Raw genomic sequence first — 26,436 nt, 5'->3', positions numbered from 1 at the left:
CCTTCCTTCCTTCCTTCCTTCCTTCCTTCCTTCCTTCCTTCCTTCCTCTCTCCCCGTCCCTTCCTCTCTTCCTTCCTTCATTTCTTTCAGCTCCATGCCCAACATGGGGCTCAAACTCAGGACCAAGAGTCACATGCCCTACTGACTGAACCAGCCTGGCATCCTTGGGCTCCCCACTTTATAATTTTTTAAATTTACATTATTATTTTTTAATGTTTATTTTTGAGAGAGGGAGAGAGAGAGGGAGACAGAGCATGAGCAGGGGGAGGGCAGAGAGAGAGGGAGACACAGAATCTGAAGCAGGCTCCAGGCTCTGAGCCCGACATGGGGCTTGAACTCATGAACCACAAGATCATGACCTGAGCCAAAGTTGGACACTTAACCAGCTACCCAGGCACCCCCCTGGGTTCCCTACTTTATTTTATTTTATTTTTTTCAATATATGAAATTTATTGTCAAATTGGTTTCCATACAACACCCAGTGCTCATCCCAAAAGGTGCCCTCCTCAATACCCATCACCCACCCTCTCCTCCCTCCCACCCCCCATCAACCCTCAGTTTGCTCTCAGTTCTCAACAGTCTCTTATGCTTTGGCTCTCTCCCACTCTAACCTCTTTTTTTTTTTCCTTCCCCTCCCCCATGGGTTTCTGTTAAGTTTCCCAGGATCCATATAAGACTGAAAACATATGGTTTCTGTCTTTCTCTGTATGGCTTGTTTCACTTAGCATCACACTCTCCAGTTCCAACCACGTTGCTACAAAGGGCCATATTTCGTTCTTTCTCATTGCCATGTAGTACTCCATTGTGTATATAAACCACAATTTCTTTATCCACTCATCACTTGATAGACATTTAGGCTCTTTCCAAAATTTGGCTATTGTTGAGAGTGCTGCTATAAACATTGGGGTACAAGTGCTCCTATGCATCAGTACTCCTGTATCCCTTGGGTAAATTCCTAGCAGTGCTATTGCTGGGTCATAGGGTAGGTCTATTTTTAATTTTTTGAGGAACCTCCACACTGTTTTCCAGAGTGGCTGCACCAGTTTGCATTCCCACCAACAGTGCAAGAGGGTTCCCGTTTCTCCACATCCTCTCCAGCATCTATAGTCTCCTGATTTGTTCATTTTGGCCACTCTGACTGGCGTGAGGTGATATCCGAGTGTGGTTTTGATTTGTATTTTCCTGATGAGGAGCGACGTTGAACATCTTTTCATGTGCCTGTTGGTCATCTGGATGTCTTCTTTAGAGAAGTGTCTATTCATGTTTTCTGCCCATTTCTTCACTGGGTTATTTGTTTTTCGGGTGTGGAGTTTGGTGAGCTCTTTATAGATTTTGGATACTAGCCCTTTGTCCGGTATGTCATTTGCAAATATCTTTTCCCATTCTGTTGGTTGCCTTTTAGTTTTGTTGGTTGTTTCCTTTGCTGTGCAGAAGCTTTTTATCTTCATAAGGTCCCAGTAATTCATTTTTGCTTTTAATTCCCTTGCCTTTGGGGATGTGTCGAGTAAGAGATTGCTACGGCTGAGGTCAGAGAGGTCTTTTCTTGCTTTCTCCTCTAGGGTTTTGATGGTTTCCTGTCTCACATTCAGGTCCTTTATCCATTTTGAGTTTATTTTTGTGAATGGTGTGAGAAAGTGGTCTAGTTTCAACCTTCTGCATGTTGCTGTCCAGTTCTCCCAGCACCATTTGTTAAAGAGACTGTCTTTTTTCCATTGGATGTTCTTTCCTGCTTTGTCAAAGATCAGTTGGCCATACGGTTGTGGGTCTAGTTCTGGGGTTTCTATTCTATTCCATTGGTCTATGTGTCTGTTTTTGTGCCAAAACATCTTTTTTTTTTTTAAAAAGTAATCTCTACAAGCCCAATGTGGGGCTTGAACTCACAACCCCAAGATGAAGAGTTGTATGCTCTACCGATTGAGCCAGCCAGGAATCCCTCTTTTATGACATTTCTTTCATTTGCCGCATAGAATGATTTCATTAGTTATTTGACTATTAATAATATATACTATTATTTACTATTAATAATATTTGTTATGATCAAGATTATGAAAAATAAAAAAATAAGCATTAGTAATGACCTATTTTAATAAAATTTGGTAAATAAGCTATTCTTTTCTTTTTTAAATGTTTATTTATTTTTGAGAGACAGTGCACACAAATGGGGGAGGGGCCAAGAGAGAGGGAGGCAGACTGTCCAAAGCAGGCTCTGCTATCTGTGCAGAGCCTGACACAGGGTTTGAACCCATGAACCGTAAGATCATGACCTGAGTCAAAGTCAGATGCTTAGCCAACTGAGCCTCCCAACACCCCAGTAAGTAAGTTATTCTTTTAAGACACCTTCCCTTGAAACAGACATCTCTTATTTAGATTTTTGAGGCTTAGGCATTCAAGAAACCTGGCATTCATTCTCTTTCTCTCCACATAGGAATGATGGTAGGTTAAGGTGAAAACTCTTTGCTCCTGTAAAGTGCTTATTCAGAAAATAGTTTGAGGTAATTTCCCAAGTCAGTAATATTTTGGATGAGCATAATTGCTGCATTTTAAGTTATGTAACATTCAAGGCATTTATTTAAAGAAAAGCAAACAAGGTTAACTATGATGGCATATGGTATAACCGTTAGTTACAGGATTATTTAGGAAAGGCTGTTTATTGCTTATCAAGTCTTATCTCTTAATATATTAAAATTCATTTAAAGAACAAGAAATCTTATTGATGACCCAGATCTAAATGTCTCTGTGTTAGAAAATTATCTTGAATGTATGTTGAACTATTGCCTGGCATATTTAGATGGCCATCTTTCTTTGCTCTCTTTATAAACCCAAATTTCACATTTTAGGGTCAGTGTGTGATATAAAGTTATTAGCCTAAAATGAGAAAGCAACTGAACTAAATAGAACTTAGTTGCTGCTTTATTATTATTGTTGTTAGTAGTGGTAGCAGCAGCAGTAGTAGTAATAACTACTGCTGATAATTAGTAGTAATAGAATGGTCTTTATAGGCCTTCGTTTAGAGAGGATGTTATTGTTTACAAAATATTTTCACATGGATTTTAGAATTCTTCATAGAAACTTTGTGGGTAAGTACGGCTGTTTTACTTTCAAAGTAAGCTAAATATATTTGATGATGATCATTCTTCCAAAAGAAGGCCATGGACTACTTATTTAGGAAATCTAATGCCAATTTATCTGATGAGAAAAGTACAACCCTTTTACTCATCATGCATTTCCAATTCTACTCTTAAAATGTTGTATTAAAACTGTCTTGGAGGATTTCCTAGGTCTTTCTGGGACAAAAATCATTTTCTTTTAAAACATAGGTTTATTTTTCAGAACCTAACTAGTACAGGTGGTGGTAGTCTTAGAAGGCTTTATACAATTAGGCTTGCCCACAACAGAGGTTTTCAGCTTTTGGTGAATCATTATAGGAAGTGCTAAAACGAAATTCTGCATCAATTCTCTACACCTGTTACTTTGAGTGTAAGTCACATTTTAATATACACAGATTCCATGAAGAGTTTTTAGAACCCAGGTAAAAAGTGTTATGAAATAACATTAAGAACTTTGGTGTTTTATGACATTTTGAGAATCACTTTCCTGGAAAGAACAACATATATGCAACAGATTGGTCTCTCAGAAATGGCATTTGCTGAGAACAGTTAGGAAGGTCTCTGCTTTTCTTTGGCAGAAAAGAGGTAAAAAAGTGAAATGCTCTAGGACCTTCACTTTTATTTTCTACAACATGTATCTACTAAATACCTACTACGTGCCTGGTGTCAATGGCGGTCAGAAGACAATGAATTATGGTTCTGATCATGTGCCCTGTCCAATGATGGACACAGATGATAATGACAAGTACAGTACAGTTGTGAAGGTATAGATGGAGAGGTTTGCACTAGAGGCCATTAGGAGGTGGATGAGGCAGTGGGCAAATCCACAGGGCTGGGAAGGAAGGGGTTTCCAAAGGATTCTGAATAGGAGATCTCCAAAGTGGGTCTTGAAGGAAGAGAAGAGGTTGGTCAGATGGAGAAGTAGGGGCAAGAAGCAGCATGTGGAAAGGCCAGAAAAGTGATGATGGCTGCCAAATTCTAAGAGCACGGAGCAGCTTGGTGTGTGTTGCATAAGAGTGTGTGTGTATATGCATGTGTGTGTTGGGGAAGGGATGGCAGAGATGAAGGGGGCGTTTGGTCTTAATCTGTGTTGTTTTCTGTGTAGTAATTTACTTTACAATACTTTAGATATTTAGTAAAAACGATATGATATATTTAAGCATATTTAACTATTATCTATGCCATAGATGTAGTCAGTTTGCACTCTTTTTTTAATGTTTATTTATTTTTGAAAGAGAGAGAGACAGTGTGAGCAGGGGAGGGCAGAGAAAGAGGGAGACACAGAATCCGAAGCAGACTCCAGGTTCTGAGCTGTCAGCACAGAGCCCAATGCAGCTCAAAGCCATGGACTGCAAGATCATGACTTGAGTCAAAGTCAGACACTTAACTGACTGAGCCACCCAGGTGCCCCAACTTTACATTTGAAGAATCCAAATCATGAATCTGACCTTCAAAATTGTTTCCATAAGCATTTCAAATAATTTTCTAAAACGTCATCATAAGTTTTTGTTAACTGGTATTTGGATAATTGGATATTAGAAATGAGGTAAGTGGTTGGCCAGAAAGGTTATATTCATCCTGTGAACCTTATATGAAGAAGGTGGAAGAATCTAGTAGGCAGTGCTGGGACAGGGCTGTACGTCTGGAGTGCTACTGGTCCTGAGTGTCTTCTTCCCAGGGGATGCTATCATTTTCTCAGCTAGAAGGTTAGAAGATTGTGCCACCAGAGTGTTGTATCCACCCAGTATGAACCTACCATGCAAGACGTTTGACCTATCTCACGGTGGCTATAGATATTTATTAAAGAGCCAGTCAGGGGGTGCCTGGGTGGTTCAGTCAGATAAGTGTCCAGCTCTTGGTTTCAGCTCAGGTCATGATCTCATGGTTTGTGAGCTTGAGCCCCATGTCGGGGCTCTGTGCTGACAGCACGGAGCCTGTTTGGGATTCTCTCTGTCCTTCTGTCTCTGCCCCTCCCCCAGTAGTGTGCTGGCACATGCTGTCTCTCTCAAAATAAATTAAAAAACTAACACACACACACACACCAAAAACAAAAACAAAACAAAAAAACAAACCCAAAACCCAAGAGCTAGTCAATTGTCTAATTGCCTCAGGTCAGTTTGTGATAATCTGATCAGCAGTGGAAACTACTGGAGATTATTATAGTATGACACCAGTGGACCATCAGCATTTTAGAAAGGTCACTCTGGGTTAAAGGAAGCTGTAATGGGCTAGAAAGTGAGACCTTTTGGATTCTGTTTTATCTAACTTAATATACCCACCTACAACCTGTGTTTTGTATACTTGCTTCTCTTCCTCTTCCTCCTATAGATTTTTAAACTATGCAGATTCTGGCAATGCCCCTTTGGGGTAGTGTATCAGGAGAGAGTAGTTGTGGGCAGCTGGGTGTGGGAATTTTGAAAAAGCTCCTTAGCTGATTCTGATATGTCTATGTCTGCTTCTTCCAGATGGAGGATTTAATGGCATGGGGAGAAGAATGTCAGGGCTAAGGAGAGAGGACAGAGGGTTTGTTTGTTTGTTTGTTTTTAGTTTTTAGTGTTTTTTTGTGTGTATGTTGGGGGGTTATTTTTGTGTGTACACAAAAATATGTCTTCAATGTTTATGGATTGTGAGCAACTTAAGAGGTTGTGGAATTTGAAATAATAACCTACCAAACTTTGATTCATCTAGTTTTTGGTTAAAAATATAAATAACCATTGGTCACAATGGTGTTTGAAAGGCTTAGGGGAGGAAAAAATCAAGTACTTTGCTTTTTCAATGTACTGGTCTCTATAAGCTTTGGAGAACATTGATATTGCAGCAATTGCTTGAGCACAAGGAACAAAGAGACCAGACAGGTGGGAAAAGGTCTTGTTGAAATTGGTACAGGCTCTGTTTTTGTTATATTTGCAAAAAGAGGGAAGAAGTTTGTTCTTAGTTATATTTGTTCTTAGTTATGTATTTAGTGTTAATTACGTTGGGTTGTTTGTTCAAAGTTAAGGCAATTTTTTTTTTTTAAGATTTTATTTTTAAGTAATCTACATAACCAATGTGGGACTTGAACTTATGACTCGGAGACCAAGAGTCACATGCTCTACTTATGGACGCAAGCAGGTGCCCCAAAGTTTTGTTTTGTTTTGTTTTGTTTTAAATGCCACTCACCATGAAAGATTTATTTGCTCTCTTTGAAAAATAGTACACAGAGTTTGTTGTTGTTATTTTTTAAACTAAACTCTACACCCAATGTGGGGCCTGAACTCATGACCCCAAGATCAAGAGTCACATGCTCTACTGACTGAGCCAGCGAGGCACCCAAGACAAAGTTCTTTATATCTTCTCCCTGGAATGTAATTGTCTGCTGGTTACATTTAGTCAAAAAATTATATTTGTTGTAGAATATCAAATATATTCACTTAAATTGTAAACTAACTATATCAATCAGATTCACCGCTATATAAATTGTGTAGGCTTTTCTGACATTTGGAAAAAATCTCAAAGTTCTATGTCTGTTTTTTCTTGATGCGTATCAGCATCTAACTCTGAAACTATTAAACTATGGCTGTTATAATATATGGTAAGCAAGTATCAAGGATACAGTCAATGAGGTAGCCAGGATGATAAAGCAAGTTCCGAGGAAGAAATAAGAAATCGTTATGGAAAAAAAGAATGTCAGAATAAAGTTGCACAGCCTAAAAAAACAAAACAAAACAAAAAAAACCCCAAAACAAGCAAAGAAACACCCAAAAATCAAAAGCCAAAAACTAAAACAAAACTGGTTAATATCTTATAGAGTGAAAAAACTAAAACCTTTGGAATTATCTTTTCAGCTATACCAGACATCATTTGCAATTTATCAATGTTCTGCAAGTTAACACCTATATTAGTTTCCTACTGCTGCTATAAAAAATTACTGTAACTAGAGAGCTTAAAACAATACAGATTTATCTTACAGTTCTAGAGGTCAGATATCCAAAAAGAGTCACACTGTATTAAAATCAAGATATGAGCAGGGCTGTGTTCCTTCTGGGGATTCTAGAGGAGAACCTATTTTATTGCCTTTTCCAGCTTCTAGAGATTGCCTACCGCAAGACCTGGCTTTTCAGGAGTTCGAACCCTAATAAACAGTAAGTATATAAATTTCCCTAGAGTAATATTGTCCAATATAACTTTCTGAGATGATGGATATAGTCTCTTCTGTGTTGTTCAATATGGTACCCACTGACCACACATAGGTAGTGAGTACTTGAAAGGTGGCTAGGACAAATAAGGAAATGAGTTTTTTATTTAATTAATCAAAATTTAAATTTAAATAGCCACATGTGGCTAGTGGCCACCATACTGGACAGAGTATCCCTAGAGCATCAGAATACTCTAGAATGAGCTTATTAAATAGTACTGAAGTATGACATTGAAAGGTCACACAGTATTTTTTCCCCCTCATTTCCAGGTGTTGGAAAGTTTTTCTTAACATATGTAAGTAAAATAAATAGTGACTCTAACAGATTAAAATCCAATAATAATAACAATAACAATAAAATCCAATTTCAATAACAATGTGATTTCTTTGTCAAAGAACTATAGCTTCCTTCCTTTTACTTTTCTTAGTTCTGGCTCCTGGGTTTCTGGGTTACATATTATAGATTTCATAAATACTTTGAATAGAGCATTTCTGTCTGCTTTTCCTTAGTCAAAGATGTGCAAGTATCAGTTTGAGATAGAACCTGTGGTAAAGGATGAGTAAAACATAGTTCTTGCCATCAGGCTAGAAAGGGAGGATACACATGTAGACAGATAGATGGTGTGATAGACGAACCAGTTACAGTATGGGTGGGATGGAGAAAGGATCACTTCCACCCAAAACTGTGTCTGTTAGCCTTAGCAAGAAGGTTTGTTGGCATAGTGGGTTGAATAGTGTTCTCCTGAAGTTCACGTCTACCTGGAACCTCAGAATATGACTTTGTTTGAAAATAGAGTCTTTACAGACATAATTAGTTAAGAGGACGTCATACTGGATTTGGGTGGGCCCTAAATTCAATGGCTGGTGTTCCCCTGAGAGAAAAGAGAAAGACAGATGGACCCAGATACACAGGGAAGAAGGCCATGTGACAATGGGGCAGAGTTTGGGGTGATGTAATGACAAGCCAAGAAATGCCACGGAAGAGGCAAGAAAGGGTTCTTCCCTAAAATCCGTGGCCCAGCTAACACCTTGATTTTGGACTTCTAGCCTCCAGAACTGTGAAAGAATAAATACCTAGGCCATCTAGTTTGTGGGAATTTGTTATGGCAGCCCTAGGAAACTAATAAACCTGGTAAGATACTGGCTAGCCGATGAAATTGAGGGCAGAACTGAAGAAGCAGGCCTTGAGATGCACAGGGACAGGGGTGCCTCTGAGGACCTAGCAGCAAGCTTGTGGACTTGTTCCCCATAACTGGCCATCCAGGCAATCTGTTCCAGTGGCCTTTTAACCTTGTGTACCTTCCTCAAGAGTCTAACTCTCAGGAGACACTCAGACCCAGCTTTATCCTATGCCTTTCCCAGTAGCCTTCTTGGAACACATGGAGTAGAAGATAAGAGACTTCCCAAAGGAAAAGACTCCAGGCAGATAAAAACAAGTGTTGACTGCTACACAAATTATAGTACAGTTCTTTTTGGAAGAAAAAACTGTCTTGTTGAATGGTACTCTTTTACTCAATGAGGGTAGGTGGTTACAGATGTTGAGAGAGATTATCCAGGAAGCTATGTGCAGAAGGGTTTGGAGCAAGACCAGGTAGACAGCTGGTAACATCATCTAAATATGAAGATAAGGAGTGTGGAGACATCTGTCCTACTATGGTGGCTATGCCAAGGAAAAGAACATTCTTGTTTTGTACTCCATGATATCTTGGTATCCGCTCATTCAAGGTTGTGTAGGGAGACTGAGAAAACGTCTTTATTTTCTGTCTCCAACTATTTCTGCCTGATTTTCAAACTCCTTTTTGGCATCTTATGAATCAGAAATCATATCTTTCTTCTATTTGTCTACCTAATTATATGAGACAGATCAAATATTAATTTTCACTGTTCCAGAGGTAGAGCTGGGAGCAGGTTGCTTTTCCTTTACACGAGAGAACACCTGCTCAGAGAACTGAGGTTAAAAAGGCCAGAGTACAAATGCTTCCTGTGCCCCAGACCCATGGGAGAGAAACAGGAGGATCCACGGAGCAATGGTGGGTGTAAAGCATTATATTCCTCACTGTTACAGACACTAGGGTGCTGCTGACATGGGGAAGGGGGTAGACAGAGAGATGGGGGACTAGCACCTTACTCAGTGGGTCCAGCAGTGTAATCCAGGTAGAAACCAGGTGCTTGTCCTGACACCTTAGACTTCCCCTACGATCCTGACGTTTGGTCATTATGTCCCATCCCTGTGTGGAACCAGCTGAGAGTAACTTTAATCTTGACAAGAGTGGCTGGGCATTCTGGGACCTTCTATTCCTGAAGGAAAAAATAGTAGCTAATAAAAGTGGTTACATTTTGTGCTTGTGTGAGAATTGGCTGGATGGGGATGGTATGAGAGTTAGTCCTTGTACTGTATACCTATTTTATATTTTTGAATGTATTACTAATTTAAAACCTTTAGTATCCTTTAACAACACTTACTGAGCCCAAAGAACTGATTTCAAGTATGTGGTTTCAACTATGCCTTTTTGAAAAAGTATTTGATTGATATCCATGCAATTAAGATTTTAGTGCATCAACTCACATAAATAACTTTTCTGCAGACCCCTTTATGTTTATTCCTTCATAGTTCTCAACTGTGGCAAATAGAAAATAAATACCTAGTAACCATCCGTAGTCCTGACAGACCAAATTTTACAAAATATGAATTATATTTACCATTGTTTAAAATGATAGAGATGATAAAACAAATTTATCATTTCTTATTACTTTCTTCTTTAAAAAAATTTTTTTTAAATGTTTATTTATTTTTGAGAGAGAGCAAGAGATAGCGTGTGAGTGAGGGAGGGGCAGAGAGAGAGGGAGACACAGAATCTGAAGCAGGCTCCAGGCTCTGAGCTGTCAGCACAGAGCCTGATGCGGGGCTTGAACTCACAAGCCATGAGATCATGACCTGAGCTGAAGTCAGATTCTTAACTGACTTAGCCACCCAGGTGCCCCTCATTTCTTATTATTTTCAATAACTTTTGAATCACTTTGCCCTGGCTACTCCCACTAAGTTCCCCAGCTCTTCTGCTCACAAAAATCTTGCATAATTTTTTTTCCTGCCCATGACCCTTCTGTTCTTGTCTCCTTTCTCTTTGTGCTCCAGTCCCACTTCCTCCCTTAGGCTCCTGTGGCCTAGTGGAATCTCCAAAGTCAGCATAGAGGCCTGTGGACAGGCCTGTGGACAGCCGTGTTGTGTCTCAGTCCCTGCAAGCAGATTTACTCACTGCCTCCAGTGACCTACAGCCTCCTGCAGGCTGTACGACAATCCTGATCTTGGCCTTCACTCCCAAGCCACCCAGCACTCTCAGCCAGCCTCACCTCAGTCACTTCAGGAGTCACTGTAGACAATGGCTTAGAGAGCTTTATCACATGAGTTCTGGCTGACAGAGACTTTCTGGTCAAATAAGGCCCAGTTCATATTCCGGTTTCTCCTCCTCTGAAGGCCTCCAAAACTCAGATTAATGGAATTTGGTGGATCCTGCATTCTAAAGTACAACATCGGGGTGATTACAATTAAACTTGTGCTCCGTGTTTACCTACTTCAGAATATGGGAAGTTGAGCAGTGAAGTATTTCTGAAACTGATACTAGATTGGGTGTTTTTTATAAACAAAAAAATTAAAGGGTTTTATGATACATTGAAAATGTTTTTACATTGCCCTTTATCTCCAAATTCCAAAAGAATGTTAACCAGTTGAATAGCTGATCTACATGAGGAAAATACAACTCCTTTGTTGTCCAATGCCCAGACATGGACACATAGCTAATCCACAGTAAGAACAAAACAAAATTGTAGATCTCTTGTGGTGTCCCTACCTGTGGCCACCCAATCAAACACATCCTTGAGGAAAGTAATCACATGTTTATTTACTGAGAAGTGTCTTCCACTCTAGGATCACAACCTGTATTACTAGTCAGTCCAGTTAGATTGGAGGCATACACAAAGAAAAAAGTTTGCTTTTAGAGCAATATTTACGTGATGTCTTCACAAACAAATCAAACTTAAACTTGGCTACTGTGGATATTGCAATGCTTATCTGGTGACCTCTAGGCTAAAATGTCTAAGCAAATAATGATTTATCTTGTTAGCCTAATCAGGCTTGAATAATGTTTCTAAAATTTGTCTTTTCTTCCACAACAGTGTATCAGTTTGGATTAACAAACCATCTTTTCACTTGTGAAAAACTGAAACACCTGGAAACAAAAAAAAAGAAAGGAGAGTAATTATAAAAGTGTGCAAATCCCCCAGGTTTTGCATGCAAGGAAAACAATAAGTAGTTGAAAACTTGGATTGGTAAGCTTTACGGATGTGAATAAGTATGTTTAGGTAGTTACTTATTCTTTCTTGGCCTCCATGTCTTCATTTATAAGAAGCTGGATGAGCTCAAAGGTTTTCACACATTTTTAGCAAAGGTTGAAAATGTTATGGGAAAACACCCACCCATATATGATTTTAGTGTGGTATAAATTTAATGTCAATGTTTAACACTTGCTTATATAGCAAATATGTGAAAACGATAATGCTACTTTGAAGAATGCAAAAACCTGAAATGGCAGGTAAAGATTGACAGTTAAAGACTCAGAATGCAATTTATATCTGCATTTTATTATTTTTTAAGTTTATTTATTTATTTTGAGAGAGTGTGAGAGAGAGTGTGTGCGAGCACATGAGCAGGGGAGGGGCAGAGAGACACAGAGAGAGAATCCCAAGTAGGCTCCATGCTGTCAGTGCAGAGCCCCATGGGGGTCCTGAACCCACGAACCCATGAGATCATGACTGGGCCAAAACCAAGAGTCAGACACTTAACCTATAATCACCCAGGTGCCCCTGCATTTTATTTTAATTGCACAGCATGGAGATAATTCTGACACACAAATAGTTGTAAGTGGTAAAGTACCAAAAGAGATTTTTATGGTTTGGTTTTGATTTTTGTTTTTTAAATTTTTCTAGAACTGTGAGAATGGTCTTTATTTTGAAATTTGTACAAAAACTTGACAATCCAGTTCATTCATTGGCGGTCTCCAATTTGTTAAAATTTGGCATTTAGCTGGGGCGCCCGGGTGGCTAAGTCGGTTGGATGTCCGACTTCAGCTCAGGTCATGATCTCACAAACTGTGAGTTGGAGCCCCGCATTGGGCTCTGTGCTGCAGCTCAGAGCCTGGAGCCTGCTTCGGATTCCGCATCTCCCTCTCTCTCTGCCAACTCCCCTGCTCTGTCTCTCTCTCTCTCTCTCTCTCTCAAAAATAAATAAATGTTAAAATTTTTTTTTAAAAAAACCATAAAATTTGGCATTTAGCACATCTGAGTGTGTATGTGTAGCTTTCCTTTAGTGAGTACGGTGTCAGGCATGATGCTGAGTACTTTATAAACCTTGTTTTATATAGGGATTAGAGTGAATTTGCCATCATGTCCACATTGAATGTTAACACTTGAAAAGAAAGAGGTAGAGAGAGAGAGAGAATAAAGAACTAGATAGACATTCTGCCTTCTATACATGGGTATATGTGCTTTCATTACTATTTTATAATAATTTAAAATATAGTTTAAAACATTAGCTGTTTTGATTTTTGTTATTGTGAAAGGAGAAACAAAAATATCATCAATTATTTAGTCGGATTTAGCAAAACTATCCATGCAAGTTCTTACGTGACAAGTAACAATGGAATTAAACATATATCTGTTAATACGCATGGGTTGTTTTAGACATTTAATTGGAAAATTCGAGTTTGATGAAAATGTTTTTTCTCTGAATCTATGACGTAGTTCTCTTCTGCTTTCATTTTTTCTAATGTTGCCCAGTAAGTGTGCAGAAAAGCAGTTTAGTTTTCCAACAATGAAAATTTCTTTTTGTCAGCAGATATTTCCCAGGCACTTTTGGTGGCCACCCTCCAAAGTCTTCAGTGCTCTGAGTTTTGTGTTAAGCTGCAGTACAAAACTGTAGCAGTTAAACACAACAAATGCAGCTAGATACCTCTTTTATTTTATTTTATTTTTACTTTTTAAAATGTTTATTTATTTATTTAGAGAGAGAGAGAGTGAGCAGGGGAGGGGCAGAGAGAAATGAAGAGAGAGAATCCCAAGCAGGCTCCACACTGCCAGCACAGAGCCTGACACAGGGCTCAATCTCATGAATGCTGAGATCATGACCTGAGCTGAAATCAAGAGTCAGACCCTTAACCGACTGAGCCACCCAGGTGCCCCCAGATACTTCTTTTAAATAGCACTAGTTAATTATAAATGCAGGAAGCAATAGATTTTAATGTAGTGCTTTGTACTCAAGATATGATTCTCAAAAGAATTAGGGAGTAGGATCTTTAAAATATCTTAATCCACAACGTTCTTGTTTTAAATTTTATTTTAAAATGAAAAGAAAAACTGGTGCAGGTGCCTGGCTCAGTCAGTGGAGCATGCGACTCTTGTTCTTGGGGTTGTGCGTTCAACCCCATGCTGTGTATAGAGATTACTCAAAAATAAAATCTTTAAAAAGATAAATAAATAAAATGAAAACAAAAGCTGGTACTATGTTTTTCTTGGGTAAAATACCCTGAATTTCCTTGTCAGCATCCAAAGCCATGTATTGTTTAGTGTTAAAAAATTAAAATGTTGAATAAAGCTTAAAAATGAAACTAGATTTATACAATTGTGCAATCCTAAATTTCCATAGAACACAGTTGGAAAAGCTACTGGACTGGCTCATCTTTTTTTTTTTTTTTCCTTTTTTTCTGAGTAATTATATTTCAGCTTAATGATCTTACCTTTTAGGAAATGACAGCAGTGTTACGCTATAGGGATAGACCAAGGTTTAAATGTCTTAGGGTCATCTCTTGGGATCTAAGAAAGAAACCAAATTAGATACTTAATGTTCATAATGCCATTGCAATATTTCATGAGAAAAACAAAGTTTTGAAAATCCTTAGGTTTTGAAAAATTTTCTGACAGAAGGAGGCAGGACTTTCCTGAGGAATGGGACGGTACCATTCCTTTCAAGTGATAACTCTGAAGAGACAGGGATTTGGTGTTGTGATCTCTGCTACACTTAAATGTTGTTTTAAGAGGGCACTTTGATGTTACCTATTTTCTTTGCTTCCCAGATGTGAATCCCAAAGAGAATTCCAAATCTTGTGAAAATGTTTGGGGGAAGACAGTGGGAAGGGAACAGTGGGCAGGCTGAGTTACTTGCACTGGAGCCTACAGACTTGGTTTCCTCTGCAGTGATTTGAGAACAGCCCTGTCTACACCTTTAGCCAAATGATTTGTGTGATTCAGTGCCCTTGCTAATTAACTCCCAGGCTCATTCTACTATCCTCGGCTACAAGCCCCCAAGAGTTTGACCTGTTTATCTTCCTCCTTGTGGTCCTCAGTTCCTGTCTCCTCTGCTGGGAATTCACTCCCTTAGGTCTGGCAGAAAGCAGATATTCCTTCCCTCTGCTGTTGTCCTGTTTTTGTTTGAAGAGTTGACTTTTATTACAAAGGTGTTAAAAGAAAAAACAAACTTCCCATAAATAATGAAGAGTTATGAAGATTCCAAAAAGCTTTTCTTCTAATATTTCTTTCACAAAAATACAAAAAGAAGACAAAGAACAAAAATGAACAAAAAACCTCAACTCTGTAACCTGTTATCCTGACAAATTCTGTTCTGTTTGTTCTTAATCTGTATTGAAATGTAAATGGGGGGCTAGGTTTGCTGTTCTCAAAGGGCCTCCCTGCATTCTTTACTTAACTGGGGCTCAGGGAGTTGCTTGGCTATCTTGTTTAGAATCAGCCTGTTGCGCCTGGGCAGGGCAAGACATCAGACAAAGCGCCTCAGTCTGGTCTGAGGTGATTTCAGGTCAGCTCCTCTGCTAAAGGGAATGGAATTTTTAGTCTCTTCCAAAACCTGCTTCCAATTCTTTTCACCAGACCTGGGCTTCTGGGGTGCCCTTCTGCTTTGGAACACAGATCAGTAGTTATTCCCAGCCTTCTTGAGTCTTACCAACTCCCTAGGTCCTGGAGTGAGGACTTAACCTCCTTCCTTCTTCTTCTTCTTCTTCTTCTTCTTTTTTTTTTTTTTTTTTTTATTTCAAAGGTCCCAGGTATGGGACTTAAGCTGCTCTTCCCTGGCTTTTGGTGATCTTCCCTTTATCTTCTCTTTTGCTTGGTGCCCTCATCCTTTTCCTTCTCTATTCTATTTCTCCCTGTTGGTTCTCTATAGCTATAATTAAGGCAATTTTCACTATGAGTATCAAGACTGATTCTGCTTTTCATTAAGTCTCTGCTTCTGAGATCTATCTGACCTAATTTCTTTGGTCCAAGGTCTAGTAACAATAGATATTTGCCATCAGTTCAGGAATTCATCATCATCATTGTTCAGTAAAGGATTAAGTCAGCAGGCCTGGGTAGTCCAAACCCTGCATATTCCAAAGAAAGTTTTAGCTCCTGACCAGCTCCTGGGAGGTAACACCAAAGCCCTAGCAATCCCACCTGATAAGATGTCTTTGTTTACCTGGGGCCTTGTGTCATGTGGTATCATTTGACCTCTGGAAGAGCTGGACACTGAGTAACTAAGATCAGTATGCAGATAACTTACGCCTACACGACTGATCTCTAATAAAAACCCTTGACACCAAGGCTCAGGTAAGCTTCTTTGGTTGGAAAAACCTTGTGTATCTTCTCGTACATCATTGCTGGAGAATTAGGTGTTGTCTATGTGACTCCGCTGGGAGAAGACAACTGGAAGCTTGTGCCTGGTCTCTCCTGGACTCTGCCCTATGTTCCTTTTTCCTTTGCTGATGTTAACCTCTATCTTTTCACCATAATAAACCATAACCATGAGTATACCAGCTTTCCTGAATTCTGTGAGTGCATCTAGTGAACCATTGAATCTGAATGTGGTCTTGTGGACTTTTAACTCAGTCTTCTTCATTATCATCACCATCATCATCCTCACCATCAATGTGTGCATTGACCATTTACTATGTGTGACAACTGCAAAATGCTTTTCATGTGTTATCTTTTTTTTTTTTTTTTTTTGAGAGAGAGAGACAGAGAGCACATGAGTGAAGGGGGGGACAGAGAGAGGGAGGAGGGAGAGAGAGAATCTTAAGCAGCCTCCACACCCAGCGCAGACCCCAACTTGGGGCTCCATCTCACAACTGCAAGATCATGACCTGAGCTGAAATCAAGAGTCAGACACGTAACCAACTCAGCCACCCTTGCACCCCCCCATGTGTTATCTTAATCAATCCTTACAACAACCTGGAAGGTAATTCTAAATTATTCTCTTCACATACCTGTCCCCCAATTTTATAGATAAGGAAACCAAGTGATCAGAGAAGTTAAATAAATCATCAAAAGGAGAGCTGGCCTTCTAACCCACATCCTTCTGACTCCAGGGCCTATGTCTTAACCACTAAGCTAAAAGGGTACATCATGACTCCTTTCTGTTGCTAGTTAAGTGGCTGCTTTTTTTCCTGTTTCACATTCTGCGTTGGTTATTCCCTCTTTTCAACAGCTTTGCTCTGTTCCTTTTTAGGTGCTGTCCCTACCTCTTCCCTTCCTCTGCTTCTCTCAACTAAAGGAGTAACCTTCCAGAGACCAGGTAGGAGGGTTTTTAGGTACAAAAAAATACATTCAGTAACCGTGTCAGGTAATCCCCCTTCATAGTAAGAAAGGCCACTCTGTGAAGTGTCACCAAACGTTGCAGGGAACAGATTCAGTCCCTGCACCCTGGGGCAAGCATGCTCAACATGGAACCAGTTTCACAGCCTATTAAGTGCTGGTGAAACCTCTTCCAAGACAGCGTGAGAGGCAGGGAGGTGAAGAATGTGATGAAGAATGAAAGAGCATGTGCCTGTCAGAGTGTGTGTGTGCATGTACATGTATGTATGTGTGTGTGTTTGTGTGTCTCACAGGGACAGAATGATAGACAGCATTCTGACAAAGGCACCATGGGAGACTTCACTCTGAGTCACCTCCTGAGTCGTGCAGTTTGTGTCTGTGCTCCATCTCAGAATCTGTGGGACTGAGGTGTGTGTGTGTGTGGCTTTTAAGGCCTTGCCAAGGATCTGTGGCTTAGCTTCCAGCAGAACTGGGTGCAGAATGCATGTTTCTACGTGTTATTGGGGTAGGTTCCAAAACTATAAAGAAACAGAATGCAATCTTGTAGGAGTGCCAGTACCTCTCCCTCTGCTCAGAGAAATGCAAAGCAGTGCACAGGGTGTGGGGTTGAGGACTAGTGTTTGGGGTCCAACCAACCCACGCTAGTGTAGGTAAACCTGGCTGCTTCACGGCACAGGAAACGTTCACGTGTCTCTCCTTCATCTGGCAGGGACAGCTCCCTTTACTGAACTAACAGGTGGCACTTAAAAGTGCCATTAAAATGCTGCCAACTCTGAGTCTGGGCATCCAGAACTGTGAACGAAGCAGGAAGGCAAAATGGAACATGGGGGTGGCAAGGCAGTGGCAATGCGGAGGGAAGAGAGTAGGTGGGAGGAGGCTGCATTAGGGTCTGCACGGCAGGGAAGGTAAAGTCCTTCAGAAACTGGACACCTGCCAACCATACAGAACATGGATGGGTGTCGCCACTGGAATTGGGCGCTGGTCTAGAATGAAAGGACCGCTTCTCAAGGAGATACTCTAGAGCCAGGCCTCAGCCCAGCACATGACACAACCACTTGTGGTGGCTGCAAGTGTTCCTTGTGAGTCAGCATTATGAAGCTGCCCCTTCCAAATGCCTGGTGAACTGAAACCTGTTTGCAAACTTGTTTCTAAGCTGAAGGTCTGATTTTAGCTTCCAGGAGATGGAAACTGAATCTGCTTATTTGCTTTATGTGGCCTCCTGCTAGGTCAGCCCCCACACACCGTGTTTTTGTAGTTACTTTATATATATATACATATGTATATGTACATATATATATATACATACATATATATATATATTTATTTTTGAGAGAGAGACAGTGAGCACAAGCAGGGGAGTGGCAGAGAGAGACAGAGAGGGAGACACAGAATCTGAAGCAGGCTCCAGGCTCTGAGCTGTTAGCGCACAGCCTGATGTGGGGCTCAAACCCACAAACCGTGAGATCATGACCTGAGCTGAAGTCAGACCCTTAACTGACTGAGCCACCCAGGTGCCCCTTGTAGTTATTTTAATAAATACTTTTTGCTGTGAGTGATAACAAGGTGTTTGTATTTGCCCTACTGTCAAATTCTCCAAGGAAGTATTTTTCTTTCTTTCTTTCTTTTTTTAAATGCTTATTTAGTTTTGAGAGAGAGAGAGAGAGAGAGAGAGCAAGCGGGAGAGGGCAGAAAGAGAGGGAGACACAGAATCCAAAGCAGACTCCAGGCTCCAAGCTATCAGCATAGAGCCTGATGGGCAAACTCACGAAATGTGAGATCATGACCTGGGCCGAAGTTGGATGCTTAATCAACTGAGCCACCCAGGTGCCCCACCAAGGCAGTATTTTTCTAATTTTTAAGACTGTGGAACTCTTCATGTCTCTGAATCCTAAAGATTTTTTTTTTTTAGGTGAAATCACTGTTTCTAAGGAAAAGTTCTAATTTGAAAATGTAGGTATTTTCTGTGTATCTTTAAAAGAAGTTTCCTTTTTTTTCCCTTGTGGAATTTTAAATGACTGTATAAAACACATTTCCAAGAAATACATTTTCCTTTCTCCCATCACCAAGAAAGAGATACATAGAGATGACATTTTTGGGTATGTATGGCTGAGCCAGGCTGCTCTGCTGGGCTCAGAGCAGAAACTACCACCAGCAACACCGTTGTAACCAAGTGTTAACCACCTAAGAAAGGGCACATGGGTAAAAACCACAATCAACAGCTCTGATCAAAGTAACCAAAGACACAGATGTAAACAACCTTTGATATAGTAAACGATTGTTCAAATAGAATTTTTTTGCCTGCTTTTTGTTGCAGCTTGAAACTAATGATCTGCAAAAATGAGGCTGCTAGTCTTTTTTTTTTTTTTTTAAGTTTATTTATTTATTTTGAGACAAAGAGTGCACTCACAAAAGCTGGAAGGGGCAGAGAGAGAGGGAGAGAGAGAATCCCAAGCTGGCTCCCCACCACCAGCGCAGAGCCAGACTTGGGGCTCAATCCCATGAACCATGAGATCATGACCTGAGCTGAAACCATGAATTGGACATTCAACTGACTGAGCCACCCAGGCGCCCTGAGGCTGTAGTCTTAAGAGTTGTTTTTTGCTGTCCTTAGCAGGTCAACTCGATTTAATGTGGAAATCTTTTTAAGCCCTTTGGGAGAGGCATATTTTGAAGAAAGTGATTAATAGTTATGGGTATTTGGTGGAAACTTCACTTTAATATTTACAGAGTGACTTATATTTACATAATATTTTTACATGCGTTATTTTATTTAATTCCAAAGGAAAAGTACTGAGGGTTTGACCATCATTTCTGTTTAAGAAATAGTTATAGGCAGGCTGTTATTTACCTTATGGTTATAAGGAGGTTATTAAAAGAGGAGGTTTTAGACTCTCCAGTGCATGTTCTAGTACAGAGAAATTCTGAACCTCTCACCTTCCGACTTGTCAGAGCAAATTGTGTTTTGACAACAGTATTCAAAGGCCAAATACTAAGGGTGTTAATTATCTGTTTCTCAAAAAATGTTTGTTTTTGTTTTTTTGCATAGTACAGTGTTATATGCCAGTGTGAATCATTATATACAGCTCACCCTTTAAAAATTTTTTTTAATGTTTATTTTAAGAGAGAGAGAGAGAGAGAGAGAGAGAGAGAGAGACAAAGCATGAGTAGGGGAGAGAAGAGAGGGAAACACAGAATCCGAAGCAGGCTCCATGCTCTGAGCTGTCAGCACAGAGCCCGATGTGGGGCTCAAACTCAGTGGACTGTGAGATCATGACCTGAGCAGAAGTGGAATGCTTAACTGATTGAACCACCCAGGCGCCCCTATGCAGTTGATCCTTGAACAACATGGGGGTAGGGGTGGCAACCCTCCGTGAAATTGAAAATCCACTTGTAATTTTGACTCCCAAAAACTTAAGTACTATTAGCCTACTGTTTACTGAAATGAACTATGTTATTGTAACATAGCTGATTAGCACATATGTATCATATACTGTATTCTTGTTATAAAGTAAGATAAAGAAGAGAAAATGTTGTAAGAAAATCTTAAGGGGACACCTGTGTGGCTCAGTTGGTTAAGTGTTGGACTCTTGATCTCAGCTCAGGTCTTGATCTAGGGTCGTGAGTTTGAGCCCCGCAATGGGCTCCACACTGGGCATGGAAGCCTGCTTTAAAAAAAAAATATCTTAAGGAAGAGAAAATACATTTACCATGCTGTACTGTAATAAATCTGGGTATAAGTGAATCTGCACAGTTCAAACCTATGTGGTTCAAGGATTGACTGTATTTCAGTTAAAATAGCATGTTGTAGTTTGTTTCAAGGTAAATCTGATACAGGCTCAGATTTGTTTCAAGATGCTTTAAAGAGACTGGTCTGTGTGAGGAGCCAGGCTATGAGAACTTTAGGAGGCTTATTGTGTGAATAAATCATAATTTCTAAAGAACTGAAGATGGAGACTTGGATTGTGATAGAAGCTAGATGCCAGGGAAGCTGGAACAAAGATCATTCAGGTTTCACCCTCCTGATGTGAAGATAAGTGGTATGGCCACAAGTTTTTATTTGTTATCTCTATGCCAGAAAGAACAACAAACAGCCTGTTAGTTACAAGTTTTTTTCTACCAATATCAGAGACTTACAAGGTAAGGCCATTAAAAAAAATTTTTTTATGTTTATTTATTTTGAGAGAGAGAGGGAAAGAACACAAGAGCAAGTGGGGGTGGGGAAGAGAGAACAGGAGAGAAAATCCCAAGCAATCTCCACACTGTCAGCACAGAGCCTGATGCAGGGCTCCTTCTCAGGAGCCCTTCACAGAGCCTGTGGAATCATGACCTGAGCCAAAATCAAGAGTTGTACACTTAACTGACTGAGCCACCCAGGCGCCCCCAAGGTAAGGCCATTTTTTTTTTTTAAATTTTTTTAACGTTTATTTATTTTTGAGACAGAGAGAGACAGAGCATGAACGGGGGAGGATCAGAAAGAGAGGGAGACACAGAATATGAAACAGGCTCCAGGCTCTGAGTGGTCAGCACAGAGCCCGATGCGGGGCTCGAGCTCACGGACCACGAGATCATGACTTGAGCCGAAGTCGGCCGCTTAACCGACTGAGCCACCCAGGCGCCCCGGTAAGGCCATTTTTGAGGGCTACTTGGTCCCATTTTACTTTGAATCTAATGAAACTGCCACAGGGCCTTTGCACTAACTATTCTCTGTCTGGAACATACCATTACCAGCTTTATGCTTGCTCCTTCCTCAGCTCAAAGGTCAATGTCCTAGAGAAAATTTCTCCAATAGACCATCAAAAATAATCTAAAATAATCTTTCCATCACATTATAGCCCCCTATTTTTCTATTTTGCTTCAGAGTATTTCTCACCACCTGAGATTGTATGGTGTGAATGTGAGCTCCATGTGGGCAGAGATTGACTGGCTCACTGTTTCTTTAGTTCCCCAGCAGTGTCTGGTGCATGGAAAAATGAATGAATGATTGCATGATGAATGATCAGAGCTGGGGCCAAATTTGACCTCTTTGACTTTAAGAAAAGGTTAAGGCTAAATTAGTAAAGTTTTGTTCTATTGATGAACAGGCATCATCCAGAGTCAGCTAAGTACTTATAATTCACAGTAGTTGTTTGTCCTCCTCCCCTGCTACACCATAAACAACTTGAGAGCAGATACCAGTGAATCTCATTCACCAGTATACTCCTGGTACCTCAAAATATGCAAAAAGGAAAGTATTGAATTAATTTCTTGAATTTGATTAAAATATGAAAGGTAAGTAGAGATTAGCCAGGTGAGGAAAAGGAAGAAGATGGTTTCAAGCAGAGGAGAGAGCTTGGTGGAAGCCTCTGTCCTTGATATGAGGAACAGACAGAAGATGGCAAGTGTGGAGAGAGAAGGCAGGGTAGGGTGCCATGCATAGCTGGAGAAGTGGGTGAGGCCAGCCATAGGGGAATTTGCAGGTTTGTAGGCTTGGCGGGGCAAGTTAAAAAGTTATATCTTTATCCTAAGAGCAATGGGAACCTTTTTACCTGTGTATATGCTAGAGTGACATGATCATATTTGTCACAACACAAATTTTTGGCTGCACTGGGTACTGTGAAGTCAGCAATGAAGCTGCTTTGACCTAGGCTGGAGAGATGTGAGGTGGACTTAGGGTCTCTAGCAAGTAAGCTCCACAAATGTAGAGACTGCCCTCTGTTTCATTCACTTCTGAATTCCCAGCACCCAGAACAATGTCTGGTACCTGCTTTGTGGTACAATACAGATAGAGGAGTATTGCCATTTCCTGTGACAGGAAGTAGCAGATGAATCTATATTTTATGTGTTTCTGGTCCTCTTTGTTACACCAAGAGTCAGGACTTCCTCCTCTCTGCTTCCCTTGGGAGGCCCCACTCAAGGCTGGCTTTTGGTTATTCTTTTTCTGTTGGTGTACAGCTGAAGGGAGGGGGTCTGGAGGTGAGAATGGAGAAAGTTTTTTTTTTTTTTTAAGTTTTATTTATTTATTTATTTTAAGGGAGACAGAGACAGTGTGAGCGGGGGAGGGGCAGAGAGAGGGAGAGAGAGAATACCAAGCAGGCTCCATGTTGCCAGCATAGACCTTGTCCCAGGGCTCAATCAGCTATCAGCTGGAGCTCAGAACCTATTAGATCATGATCTGAGCCGAAATCAAGAGTTGGACGCTTAACTGACTGAGCCACCCAGGTGCCCTGAACAGAGAAACTCTTGAATCCCTGAAGTCTTGTCAAGAATTTGAAGTCACTCATTATGAAGTCACTCTCAATTATACGGTTCAAACCTTTTCAAATATTAATGTCAGGGATATCTCAATTTTGGAAAATAAGTATGTAAACAAGGTAAATTGTACATACAAATAATTACAAATTAAAAGATGGTTATAAGTGTGTGTGTATGTATATATAAATACCAAACTTTTATGGTTATTTCTGATTAGTGGGGTTATATGGCTGATTTTAACTTTGATCTTATACTTTCAACATTTTCTTATTTTTCCATAATGGACATGTGTTACTTTTGTGAAGATAAAAAATAATACATGTTTAAAAGTGAAGTTTATAATATCAAACATAGATTATAACATGTGGTGCTATTTAGATGTATTTTAGAAAATGTGAGGTTACTCTCACATTGACCCTGAGCATTTGATTGATGGGTATACAAATTATTCGATGATTTATATCCACGAATATATATATTAAATTACTGTTACCAAAAAAATCAGACTTGGGAGAAAAACCTGGACTCATGCCATGAACAAGGTAGCTGGCAGGTGGGGTCCCAAATGGTGAATGAAATCAGAGTCATTCACTTCTTTACCATTGCATATAACAGAGTGACTTTGCCAGATAACCCAACTATTAAAAATGGCCTAAAGTCTTGGAAATGAAGGAATTCATTTTCTGGGAGCCAGGCCATTTTGAAGACAGAAAAATGTTAAACGTGGGCAAGAAAGGAAGAGTAGAATTGCTGCTCCGAATTTTTAGTTTCACTAAAATGGCCCATTTTGGGAAAGGATATTTATTACTGTAAAATACGATTGAGAACATTTTTTTGAAAGGTTGAAAGTGGACCGATTGGTGTCGAGATCACGTGATTCTGCAGTTACCACGTGACCACTGCTGTTGTCCGGAGGGGCGGACTTGACCCTCCAGTTCCAAATCCACCCAGAGAAGGTGTTCCTAGCAGTGGAGGAGTGCTGGTTTCCTGGCCCTGCCCCTCTGAGCAGGACTGGCCAGAGGTGGGTGACTACAACCCTTCTGTGGATAGTGCAGTCAGGTGAGGGGCAGCCTGAGGGGCAGAGCTGTTGCTGGGACACTTGGAGGGAAATACAGTGTGGTGGGTATTATTGGAATAGGAGAAATGTTGAGTCAGCCTTGGGGATCGGAAGAGGAATAGATCATTTAGGGGAAGGAAATGAGTAATTATGACACCTGTATTTTTCTTTTAAGTTGTATTGTTTAATCTCTACACCCAATATAGGGCTTGAACTCATGACCCCAGGATCAAGAGTTGCATGCTCTTCTGACTGAGCCAGCCAAACATGCCTATGACACTTATTTTTAAGCAATATTCCCAAGTCCTGGGTCATGTTATTCTTTCACTCTATGGCTGGATATTTTGAAGAGGTCAGTTAAGTATTTGAGCTTCTTTTTTTAAAAAAATATATCTTTTAATGTTTTTATTTATTTTTGAGAGAGAGAGAGAGAGTGGGGGGGGGCAGGGGAGAGGCAGAGAGAGGTGGAGACACAGAATTGGAAGCAGGCTCTAAGCCCTGAGCTGTCAGCACAGAGCCCGATGTGGGGCTCAAACTCAGGAACCGCGAGATCATGACCTGAGCCAAAGTCCGACGCCCAACTGACTGAGCCACCCAGGTGCCCTTGGGCTTCCTTTAATATAGATATGAAAAAATACAAATTTCTTTTAAGAGGTAGAGAATCAGTTCTTTTCTCTCTAAGAAGCAATATATTATGCTGGAGCAAGACAGTCTGGGTTTGAATCTTGACCTTGGGCAAATGACCATACCTCAGTTTCCTCAATAGTAAAATGAAAAAAATAATACTAGTTACCTGATAGAGTTTGACTAATGAGATATTTCACTAATGTGAAATATTTAGTATGGTGCCCAATCAATGCCAACTACTATTACTATTTATATTAGGATGATATGAGGAGATGGGCAAGGTGGACTCAGTGACCTCACTGGGGTTGTGTAGCTGCAACATTCAGCAGGCTGGCCTTGCAGCAGGCTGCATCTACAGGTAGCTCCCCAGTCTTCCCTCTCCTGGGCTGGGTGGCATTGTTATAAAATGGAATGAAGTGGAAAAGCAGCCGCTGTTATTTCTTTTCATTTTCTTTTAATGTTTGTTTATTTATTTATTTATTTATTTATTTATTGAGAGAGAGAGAGAGAGAGAGAGAGAGAGAGAGAGAGAGAGAGAATCTCAAGTAGGCTCTGTGCTGCCAGCATGGATGTGGGACTTGATCTCACAAACTGTGAGATCATGACCTGAGCTGAAATCAAGAGTTAGATGCTTAACCAACTGAGCCACTCAGTTGGCACTCAGATGCTCCAAGATCATGTTATTTCTAAATGAAAGCTAGACTGTGTACCCTGTGTTTGTATAGGGAGCATGGAGAGTGTGTTATCAAATATAGCTACATGACACATGGCTTATTTTTATGTTTAGTTTTCTTGAAGAGTAGGATAGATTAGATAGGATAGAGGGAGGAAATATAACAGCTTGATGAAATCATTAGTTGTTTAATATTTAGCTATTAGTTTTTGTTTTGTTTTCTTTTTTTAATAATTCTTTTCTTATATTTATTTTATTTTTGAGACAGAGAGAGAGAGCAGGGAAGAAGCAGAGAGAGAGGGAGAGAGAGAATCCCAAGAAGGCTCCATGCTGTCAGTGCAGAGCCTGATGTGGGGCTCAATCCCATGAAGCATGAGATTATGACCTAAGCCAAAATCAAGAGTCTGATGCTTAACCAACTGAGCCATCTGGTGCCCAGCTATTAGTTTCTAAAGCATGATAAATTACTCTACTTCAGGATTGCTGAGAAAATCAAATTAAATAACAGATAGGGATGTGCTTTTTAAAATTTTTAAGTTGCTATATATACAAAAGGTATTTGTGTGATTTCTTTTTATCATCTTATATTTTATTTAAAAATTTTTAAATGTTTTTTATTTATATTTGAGAGAGAGACAGAGAGAGAGAGACAGAGCACGAATAGGGGTAGGGCAGAGAGACAGAGACAGAATCTGAAGCAGGCTTCAGGCTCTGAGGTGTCAGCATAGAGCCCGACATGAGGCTCGAACTCATGAGCAGTGAGATCATGACCTGAGACGAAGTGGGATGCCCAACCTACTGAGCCACCCGAGGTGCCCCTATCATCTTATATTTTATAATTTGACCTTATAATTTGATCAGATTAGGTTATGAATTTTTACCTTACTGGTCTAAGAAGCAAGAGATAGAAAAATCACCTTTTAGGAAAGTAAACAATAAT

The 26,436-nt window shown here is 40.1% G+C and overlaps 1 protein-coding gene across 1 annotated transcript in view; it reads right to left on the bottom strand.

Moving 5' to 3' along the window:
* Positions 1-11,152: 11,152 nt before the first annotated feature.
* LOC121030893 (aldehyde oxidase 2) overlaps positions 11,153-26,436 on the bottom strand; it is an 86,857-nt gene continuing 71,573 nt past the window's right edge. Inside the window, exons 35-36 of the mRNA XM_040475799.1 lie at positions 14,067-14,142; positions 11,153-11,504 (exon numbers count right to left, since the gene is read on the bottom strand). Of these exons, the coding sequence (XP_040331733.1) occupies positions 14,089-14,142 (54 nt within the window). The 3' untranslated portion in view covers positions 11,153-11,504; positions 14,067-14,088. The remainder of the gene's footprint in view (positions 11,505-14,066; positions 14,143-26,436) is intronic.

Source organism: Herpailurus yagouaroundi, unplaced genomic scaffold (genome assembly GCF_014898765.1).
Source record: "Herpailurus yagouaroundi ecotype Mexico unplaced genomic scaffold, PumYag 140, whole genome shotgun sequence".
NCBI lineage: Eukaryota > Metazoa > Chordata > Mammalia > Carnivora > Felidae > Herpailurus > Herpailurus yagouaroundi.
The sequence above is the reverse complement of the archived record's forward strand: the minus strand, read 5'-3'. Positions and strand labels throughout refer to the sequence as shown.